The sequence below is a fragment of the Pagrus pagrus genome, assembly GCF_965226575.1.
Source record: "Pagrus pagrus genome assembly, contig: HAP1_SCAFFOLD_75, whole genome shotgun sequence".
NCBI lineage: Eukaryota > Metazoa > Chordata > Actinopteri > Spariformes > Sparidae > Pagrus > Pagrus pagrus.
Window position 1 is genome coordinate 144,104 of NW_028175388.1, and position 10,902 is coordinate 155,005.

General features: G+C 42.8%; 1 protein-coding gene across 6 annotated transcripts in view; it reads right to left on the minus strand.

Moving 5' to 3' along the window:
• Positions 1 to 10,612, minus strand: part of LOC311253932 (uncharacterized protein) — a 34,909-nt gene extending 24,297 nt beyond the window's left edge. For all 6 annotated transcript variants that reach the window (XR_014622062.1, XR_014622063.1, XR_014622064.1 and 3 more), the window contains exons 1-3: positions 10,519 to 10,612; positions 8,429 to 8,591; positions 7,098 to 7,205 (exon numbers count right to left, since the gene is read on the minus strand). Coding sequence is in view for 1 of the 6 variants with exons in the window: in XM_084384383.1 (XP_084240509.1) it covers positions 7,098 to 7,129 (32 nt within the window). In the remaining 5 variants the exon portion in view is untranslated. The remainder of the gene's footprint in view (positions 1 to 7,097; positions 7,206 to 8,428; positions 8,592 to 10,518) is intronic.
• Positions 10,613 to 10,902: the final 290 nt, after the last annotated feature.

A 10,902-nucleotide genomic window follows, 5' to 3' on the forward strand; every position in this document is an offset into this window, starting at 1 on the left:
ACAAGACACGAATCACCTCAGAATTTGATGAAATTGTTGAGGAGTATGGCATTAGCAACAAAATAAGCTTCATTCTGACGGATAACATATCCAACATGAAGCGGGCCCTTAAAGTGAGATTGCCAGACTCAGAGCAACCTGAAAGTGACAGTGATGACCTTGATGATGAAATGATGTGGGAGGACGTAGAAGACTTTGAACAGCCGTGGTCATCAGGTGAACGCCTGTCTTGCTTCGCACACTCGCTCCAACTGGTCGTCAGTGATGGCATGAAAGAAGTGAAGGTAATTGCAAGAGCCATTGCTAAGGCCACCAAGTTCACAACCCTGCTTCACAGCAGTTCTAAGGTCAGAGACATGTTTGAGACCCACTTTGGGGCTAATAAATCTATCCCGGCAGCTAGCAATACCACCGGGCTGTCACAGAAATGTGCAGCGAATGTGATACAGAAAATATTGCGTTTTCAGTCCGAGAATGGGCCCAAGCTGAAAGACCTTTGTACTGTGCTTGAGCCTTTTTCTGAGGCAACAGACCTCACAGAAGGAGATATTGTGGTTACCATCAGCATGTTGGTCCCCACCGTCCTGGAACTTACCTCAACAAGATGGAAGTGCAGCTGCCGCAGATTGTGACAATAGTTAGAGCACTAAAAAAGTCTTTAGAGAAGAGGTTCTCAGGGATCTTCAGATGGATCAACATGGAGCAGGGGGATCCCGAGGAGCCATTTAATCATCGGATCTACTTCCTTGCCGCCACCGGCATAACTTTTTTAAATGATGATGACCCTTGCTGCTATTGTGTCACGTGATTTGATTGGCTGGTTTCGCACGCAGACGGCACGTTACATTTGACCTTTTGACGTTGCTTGGCGTAGGCTATTAACCGCTAGCTTGCGAGTTAGCATCATGGACCGATTTACTTTCGTTATCCCAAAAAAATGAGTGAGAGTGGACGATGGCGGTTGCGGCGATTCACACACACATTCCAGCGCCAGCATGGAGGATAGAGTGATGGTGCCAAACGTGGAGAATGAGAATGAAGGGGAGGATGAAGACAAGGAAGAGGCATTAACTGGAACGGCGTCAGCGGAATCAGCGGCGACTGCTGCATCCGCAGAGGGTTTATTTCCAACAACAACAGACTCTGACTCTGAGACCGGAGGTAATGCTAACAGACACGAAAATGAGAACGGTGCCGAGATGGAAGGGCGTGCTTCAACGAGCGGTGAAACTGTGGTCACGGGCGGCAGGAATCTTGGTGGCCCTGTGGATTTGAGCCAAGACCCAGCAGAGGGACCGAGGCGGCCTCAACTCCAGTCATACATGCGTCAGAGATTTGGATCCCATTCCCAGCCAACTTTAAGGAGTTTTAACTACTTGTGGTTCAAACAGTATTCGTGGCTGCAATACTCGCTGTCAATTGATGAGGCCATTTGCCATGCCTGTAGGCATTTTTTCCACCACCTTGGCCATGGGCCGAGTCACACAGAAAAGAGCTTCACCCATGCCGGGTTCACAAACTGGAGAAAAGGAGCAGAGAAACTGGCTCAGCACAATGCAAGTGCTTCTCACAGACTAGCCATGGAAGGATGGTGTGAGTTTAAGGAAAAACAGAAAAGCGGGTCGAGGATTTTGACGCACCTTGATACTGGACATAGCAAGATTGTACAAGACAACAGGCAGTACATGCAAGCAGTGGTGGAGTCACTGCAGTTTACAGCTTGTCAAACGATTGGACAGAGGGGGCACAGAGAGGATGAGCAGTCCACCAACAGAGGTAATTTCCTTGAACTGTTAAATCTGCTGGGGAAATTTGACAGTACTGTGTCAAAGAAATTATCTAGTGGACCCGGTAATGCTAAATATGTGCACCATGATATTCAAAATGAGCTGATTGATATTATGTCCAGCATGGTGAGAGAACAAGTAAGCAACGAGGTTAAGCTAGGAGAGCACTTTGCTCTAATGGTGGATGAAACAAAAGATGTGAGCAAGAAAGAGCAGATATCTGTTGTTCTGCGTTGCCTAAATAATGACAACATTCATGAGGAGTTTCTGGACTTTATCCCTGCAGATGGCTTGGATGCACAGTCTTTACTCAAGTCAGTTAAACAGACATTGGCTAAGTGCAACATAGACAAAAATGCATGCATTGCACAGTGCTATGACGGGGCATCTGTCATGTCCGGGTGCAACAACGGTGTCCAGGAAAAATTTCGCCAAGAAGTGCCACATGCACTTTACATCCATTGCGAAGCGCACAGACTAAACTTAGTTTTAGTTGACTGTGTGCATAATGTGAAACCAGCTGCAGAATGCTTTGCAACAGTCCAGATGCTGTACAGCTTTTTTTCTGGGGCAGTGACACACAAGGTGTTCATGGAGAAACAGCAAGAACTCGAGCCCACTAAACGAACAGCAGAACTGAAAAGACTATCAGATACCAGATGGGCCTGCCAATATTCTACACTGTGGGCAATAAAAAGAACAATCCCTTATATCTTAGCAACTCTTGTGGATGTGAGCAACCAGACGAATGCTCATAGAGCTACTGAAGCGAAATCACTGATTGGACTTATTGATGCACAGTTTGTTCTGCACATCTATATGCTGGAGAGCATATTTAGTCTCACAAAAACCTTATCTGATCATCTACAGGCCACAGATTTGGAGCTGGCATCTGCCATTGACCTGGTCTTTGCAGTTGTTGATGCCCTCAATGACAAACGCAATGCTGAAACATGGACAAAAATCTGGGACTGTGCCAGTGACATGTGTGAGTCACTTAGCATTGACATGCAGCGCCCACAAGTGAGGAGAAAAAAACAGCCCCGCCACCTGCTGGAGTTTGTGGTGAACAGCCAAACAGGATCAAAAGAGCCACTGGAAACTTCAGATGACTATTGCAAGCACTGCTTTTTCCCCAGTAATCGACAGATTAATCAGTGAATTGAACAGGCGATTTTCTTCTGAAAGCTGCCACATTCTGAAAGGAGCAGCAGCTGTTAACCCCAAACACAAGACATTCATGGACAAAAATGCCCTTTTGCCCATGGCTAAACACTGTAGAGTCTTGGAGGAAAACCTTGGAGCAGAACTTCACCAGGTAAAAAGACTTATTGTGAGGAAAAAACAAAGTGGGGACGTTGTCAGCACCACCCATGATGTGCTGGTGCTATTGAGGACATACAAGGATGCTTTTGTCGACCTGTGCAAACTTGTGTGCATCTCCATGACACTGCCCATCACATCAGCTGCATGTGAGAGGAGTTTTTCCTGCTTACGGCGTTTAAAAACCTACCTCAGGAACAGAAGTGGATATGCCCGAACCAGCAATCTGGGTGTGCTGGCAATCAGCTCCAAAAAGGACCAAAGAACTGGATGTGGATGCAGTCATTGACCGCTTCGCAGCTAATCACAACAACAGGCGGATCATTCTCTTATGACTAGTGAGTACACAATTCTTTTTTGACAGGTCTGAATTATGCTACTTATTGTTTGTTAGTTTCAGTGGAGCCCTAAAAGGAGGGGAGAACAGAGGAGGATGGGAGTGGAGAGGAGTTTATAGGACACACAAGAGGAGTGACACACAAGTTATGTAGCCTGTAACAGTTTATTTTGTTAGATGGCTTTGTATATTTAACTATATACTGTGCTACATTTGTTGCTGCTCACAGTTGCACTATTTTGTAAATCTACAGATGTTCTCTGTGGTGCTTGTTAAAATAATTCACAGTGCTTATGATGTTACATGTTACAGCCTGAAACACAAGTCGGACAAGATCTGGAACCCTTTCTATTTAGTTTTGGAGTGATGGTGATCAGCTGCTGTTTTTGTTTTGTGCCGTCATGTTATTTGGTTAGGGGACATAAATACTGGGTTGATTGTATGATTGTTTTGATAATTGAAGTAAAGCAAAACACAAAACCCTTATGTACAGTATATTAATCTGGGATCAATAAATCTTATTATTAAGATTATTTTTTTGGTGTTTGTTGTGTCAGAATTCACTAGCACCTCCTATAAACAATCCGGCCCCCCCCCATGGACCCCCCAGTAATAAATCTCTGGAGCCGCCACTACTTGTCCCCAGTTTGGTTTGAGCTGGGTAGATTTAGATGTCCATAATGGGGACATCTGTCTGGTAGCTGAAGTCCGTGGTATAAAGTGTGACGAGGAAAGGAGAGAGGACAGTCCCTTGTGGAGCCCCGGTGTTGCTGACCACAGCATCTGACACACAGTTCCGCAAGCGCACGTACTGTGGTCGGCCAGTGAGGTAATCCACAATCCAGGACACAAGGGGGGGATCCACCAGCATCGCCGTCAGCTTGTCACCCAGTAGAGCAGGCCTGATGGTATTGAAAGCACTGGAGAAGTCAAAGAAAGTGACCCTCACAGTGCTCCCCGGCATGTCCAGGTGGGCGTGGACACGGTTCAGCAGGAAGATAATGGCATCCCCGACTCCAATCCGGGGCCGGTAGGCGAACTGGAGGGGATCCAGGTGCGGCCTGACCATAGGCCTGAGCTGCTCCAGGACGAGTCTCTCAAGGGTCTTCATGATATGTGACGTCAGTGCCACCGGTCCGAGAAACCACTGGGCTGCGGCGTCTTTGGCACTGGAACGAGGCAGGACGTCTTCCATATCACAGGGACCTTCTGGAGGCTAAGGCTCATGTTGAAGACACGATGAAGCACTCCACAGAGCTGTTCGGCGCAGGCTCTGAGAAACCGTGGGCTGAAACCGTCAGGGCCTGCAGCCTTACCGGCGGGGAGTTTGCTCAGCTGTCTCCTGACATGAAGCGGTGTAAACAGTGCAGGTCGAGGAGGGGGAGAGTTGGAGTCCACAATGAGAGGAGGCCAGGTAGCATGGGAGCCAGAGTAGGTGTGAGGAGTGGGGGATGGGTGTGAGGTGCTCAAGAAGTTGGATGGGGTGCTAGCAGGAGGAGGAGGGGGGGTCTGAAGCTGTGGTGGCTGGAGACAGTCAACAGGAGAGCCAGCAGGGGCCAGGGCTGCAGTGTCAAATCTATTGAAGAATAGATTTAACTCATTGGCCCTAGCCACACTACCCTCAGCTCCACTGCTAGTTGGTCTGAAGCCGGTAATGGTCCTCATACCACTCCAGACCTCCCTCATGTTATTCTGCTGGAGTTTCCACTCCAGCTTCCTTCTGTAGCCGTCCTTAGCCTCTTTGATCTTGACATTCAGGTCCCTCTGAATGTCCCTCAGCTCCTCCTCTTTTGTAAGTCAAGGCTTGTTGTTTGGGTAACAGCGCACAGTCCTTGCTGGGACAATGCCCTCCACACAGAAATTAATGTAGTCCGTAATGCACTCAGTAAGGCCATCAATGTCCTCTCTGTGTGGCTCACAGAGTACATTCCAGTCAGTCACCTCAAAGCAGCCCTGCAGTGCCTCATAGCAGTCCTCTGACCATGTCCTCACTGTGTTTGTGGTCACAGGCAGCCTCTTCACTAGAGGCACATAGCAGGGGGTGAGAAGCACCAGGTTGTGATCTGATCTTCCCAGTGGGGGGAGAGACGTGGAGGTGTATGCGTCCTTTACATTAGCATACAGCAGGTCCAGGGTCTTCTCCTCTATGGTTTTACAGGTCACATACTGGGTGAATTTCGGGAGTGTTTTTTTAATGGAGACATGGTCGAAGTCACCCGAGATTATAATGAGAGCACTCGGGTGAGCAGTCTGTAGTCCGGCTATTGTCGAGTGGATGACGTCACATGCCGACATCGGGTTAGCGGACGGTGGAATATACACAGCCACGACAATAGCATGTGAGAATTCATGGGGTACATAGTAGGGACGGAGAGCCACAGCTAACAGTTCAATATCCGAGCTGCAGATGCGGTCTTTGATAGTAATGTGACCAGGATTGCACCACCTGTTGTTCACATAAACAGCAAGCCCCCCTCCTTTGCGCTTACCGCTCATAGTGCAGTCCCTGTCAGCCTGGACAGTGTGGAAACCCTCCATGGAAACATTGTGAAAACATTGTGAAACATTGTGCTTATAATGGCCTTTGAATAAATATATGGCATCATTGGCCTTTGAATAATATTTGCATATCGTTGTGATTGATTAAGCATTAGGCCTATGCCATTTCAGTGATGCTGATATTATACGGTGTAATTTGGCTACTATAATTGGAAATAATGCAATTTCAAGTTGATAATTGTGTGTATCTTTTATATTTAAAATTCACGTTTCATCTACAAATTAAGTACAATTTAAATCATATTTAATTTAAATCATAACATGTTTCCCATAGACTTTTTTTGAGGTGCAGGGTGGTGTTGGAGGCTTGTTATTTTGTTAGATGACTTTGGGACTATAGTCATGTCAGTCCTTAACAGCACTCAAGAAGTCAATCCTCAAATAGTGTAGAAATAGCGGTCATGCAATTGCTACACATATTTGATGCATTATGATACATGCACTGTCTCTGTATTATTGTGCCTGTAGTTGAAATAATACAATCTCATATTTATACTAAGCAGCTGAACCCAATATGGTGCTTATGTTCTACAACTCGTGCAAAATGGCAAAAAAAAATAGTTTTCTTTTGGTCTCGGTCTTGAGCTGAACTAGTCTTGGTCTTGACTTGGTCTGCCTTGGTCTTGGTACTCGATACTCTCTGGTCTTGGTAGTGTCTTTGTCTCGGTTTAGGCAGTCTTGACTAAAAGTCTAGTTGTCACACATCTTGAGAACAAGAAGCTTAGTGGGGACATTTCACACACCCCGTTGTCATCATTTATGGGGACCAGTTGTCTCCAGGTCATCAGAAACCTCACACAAAGTTTGTACTCGTACACCAGAGTAAAAGTGCATTGTGGGGACGTCATGAATTTCCCTGATTAGAGCAATATTTCTGTCCAAGGAAAATGTCTACTAAAGTTCAGATCTATCCTAAATGTCCCTTAAATCATCTGCCTTATGGGTGCAGTAGATCAAACTGTATGGCTCACCTGATTCACAATAGATTTCCCTCATATTGACCTTACTTGTTGCATTTACTTGCTTAAAGATAACAGCACTAAAAGAAGACTCACAGAGACTCCAGAAGTTAACATCAACTATGAACGTACCTGTTGATAAGTGTCCTGTGGACAAGAAGCATCAGTTATCTCCATCTCTGTAACGACAGCATGGTTGGAGCCTGTGACAGGAGGAACATCCCTTGTGGTTGTGGTCGTCTGCAATGATTTCATGGAAGAAAAAAAATAAAAAATATGTTAAGCAATTGGTCAATTTGATGTTAACACTAATAATATTCAATTAGAGTAATACATTTCCTTAAGGACTTAGCTCTAAAGATAAAGACATGCCTACACACCAGACTTCAGAGGAAAACAAACACCCAATTCTACTGCATTTTTTCCTACAATTACTTCAGCTATTGTGTGCTGTCACACATCTTGAAAACAAGAAGCTTAGTGGGGACATTTCACACACCACGTTGTCATCATTTATGGGGACCAGTTGTCTCCAGGTCATCAGAAACAAAAAAAGTTTGTACTCGTACACCAGAGTAAAAGTGCACTGTGGGGACGTTGTGAATGTCCCCGATTAGAGTAATATTTCTGCCAAAGGAAAACATGTCTATTAAAGTTCAGATCTGTCCTAAATGTCATAAATTCGTGAAAGTATTCATACACAGATTGATTAGATTTCATTTATTTTTCAAATGACGCTACATTCAACCACCATGTTATTCTGAGACAATAAACCCTACACACTTAAACACTGTGCAGTTGTGACACAAACTTGCATTCGCCATGGGCAGTCATCTCCTCCATAGTCATATGTAATTTCCTCACCTTCCTTTATGTCACATAAGTGTGGTCTTCCTTCCACATCAATTTTTTTCATCTTACAATTTGGATGTCTGTGTTCATATTTATTTATTTATTTATCTATTTGATTAGGACAATGCATATTAATCGACATATCAGCGAAAAGCATCAATGTAAATATGCCGGAGTTAGCACAGTTGCTAAATTTTATCCGTTGTCCTAAGGCAGGATAAAACATGTAGAAATCTTACAAAAAATAAGTCTTGCTTCACATCAAAGTTAAAAGTCCATACACAAAGTAGAAAAGAAGAAGTGGTTACCCATGAGAGCATCATCATTAACTAAACACCCAAATAAACCGTCTTCTCTGGAGGCATCAATACTTAAAAAGGATTAAAAAAACAAGTAAAGGGAGGGGGAAAATATTACAGAAATGAAAATAGTCTCCTACAGGTCCTATACAATTATTTGTTTTAACTTTGATACATTTCGAAATGTATTTCATTTACATTGCAGGATCATATTAGCAGATGGCAAAATGGCGATCACTGATTGTGCAAGCCTGTATGTCAAATTTAACAATGTATATAACTATAAAGCAGTATAGTAACTGAAAATCTTACCACCATGTTTTCCCTCTCCACTTGAATGCAAACAAAAATGCAGAGCATGAGGAGTGGTAAGAGCTTCTTCTCCTCTGGGCTTTGTCATCATCAATCAAATCTCCCCTGTATTCAACTACAAAGTCTCCTTTGCAGAATGAACCTTGGGTGAATAAACCACGTCCTGTAAGAAAAAAATAAGACAAAAAAAAAAATTATGTCCACTACAATTGTTTTTTGATCTGTTGCTTAATGTATTAAAAAATACACACTGTAGATAAAGAGCGAGAATAATGACTAATTTGAATTTATGAAAAAGTGGTAGTGGTGTGCTCATGCCCTGTCTTTATACTGTCAAACTCAAGAAAATGCTGGGGCTCTTAAAGAAAAGGGTCAACATGAGAAAAAAATGTTTTCAGCCACGAAGCTGCTGCTGAGGTGGTACATGCAGGCAGTGCATCACCTCAGCAGAGGGAGGAGGACAGGGTGAATGGCTGTTACTGACTGACGTCTGTATTCTTTATCCTTTCTAAACTTCACTCAATATTATGATTTTAAGGAATATGTATTTATGTTTACCTACATTTTGACTCATTTCCAGTGATATATTAGTTTATATAGTGATGTTCCTGCTGTTAGCTTTACTGTTGCTGCTCTAGAAACAATAAATAATAACAGATAAAAAATTCTTATTATCTGTTTAGCACATAAACAAAAACATGAGTTCACTCAAGCAATACAGGCAAAGGCACCGAAGCAACAAACACTCGTGGATACTTTCCAAAGGAAAAAGAAATATCCTCGAGTCAGCGACATGGCAACAAATATTACAGAGGTCATTGAATTCATCGCTCCGGATAACCAGCCCACCTCTGTGGTAGAGGATCAGGGTTTACTTACTGACTTTGTTTACTTGTTGTTTTTGTTAAACTAATGAAAACCAATGTTGCAATAGGGTATGCAGAATAAGAAAGAGCCATATGAAAGTATTTACTTTGTTTCAACAAAATAAAAAAAAGCTATTAAGAACAGCTTGGATGCAGGTGTTTTTTTTCGTAATGCAGCTGTATTATCTAAGAAAATATTGGGCTAAGTATCGGATCGGGACTTGGTATCGGCAGATACTAAATATTAAATGACTCAGATCGGGATCAAACTGCAAAGAAATTAATAAAAAATGAGATAGCTTAGGCATCAGTTCTAGTAAAATAAGGTTACAGGGTTTTAAACAATATGTTACCCAAGTAGCATATGGACTCTTCCCCTTAGCAAACTGAAAAACAGCAAGCGTAAACATTCCATTTTTACCATCTCTTTTTTTTTTTATTGTGCTATTCCAGCTCAATTTCTGTTAAATCCAGCTTGAACTTAGTTGTGAAATATTGAGTTTATTGTGTAATGAAATCAATCAGTACAGTGGGGCCCCCAAATCCTTCATTTAACATATTGTTCATTTATTATTTTCTTCTATGATATATATATACACATATATTCTCTGAATTTGATTTCCACTGGCATGATTTAGGTTACACATCCACTACATTCTTAATTAATATTCTAAGCAAAACCTGGCTTGCTACACTGTTTAATGACTATAACCAACCAACACTAAATCTTCGATATTAACTGCGCCTCGTCTGAAAAGCATGGCTCTAAAAACTTTGCCCACTTCAATATGGTTGGATTATCGTAGCCCACATAAGCATGACTTCCGGTCAAATTGTGATCAAGTCAAGTGCATTGTGCTGCGAAACCAACCACCCATCCCCCCACACCAGGTGTGATGGACTCAGTGAATATAGCCGCTACATTCCTACCGTGGCAAACATAAAATATAAAAAATAAATAAAATAACTGACACCCGAACATACAAATGACCTTAATTTTAACGAGTCAGTCCACCCTGGTGACCGAAAACTCTGATAACTGTCTTAAGCTGACTGTGACTGTTAGCAAGTGCTAATTTATGATACACCTGTGTTCGGCAAGCGACCTTTAAACAAGAAAGCCGACAGTTTTAGTAAATAAAAAATGGCTACACAACGCATCAAACTGTCATGGCTTGTCATGGTTACGCTACTGTATATTTTAATGAAATACTTAGTACTTACTGAACACGCTGCTTGTTATACCCTGTTTCATCGACTTCAGCGGTGGCACGGCGCTGTAACGCCGGCGGTTGTATGATAGTCCACTTCCTGTTAGATTTCACATTAAAAGCCTACCGGCGGAAGTGACAATGTAATGGCGATTTAATGAAGGGAAGGTAACGTGCTACTCAGCGAATTAAACGGGTTTCCTAGTCTGGTCTGCAGGGGCTTTGTCACAAATCATTTTGCTTGCCATAAGAGCAGATATTGAGATCTCATATCTCCCATTAACATATATAAATATATATTTGTTTTCCCCTTTTCATTGCTTTTAGAAATGGAATCATGGACAATATAGAAAATATATACAAAACAAAAATATATAACAAAAAAAACCTCTTCAGT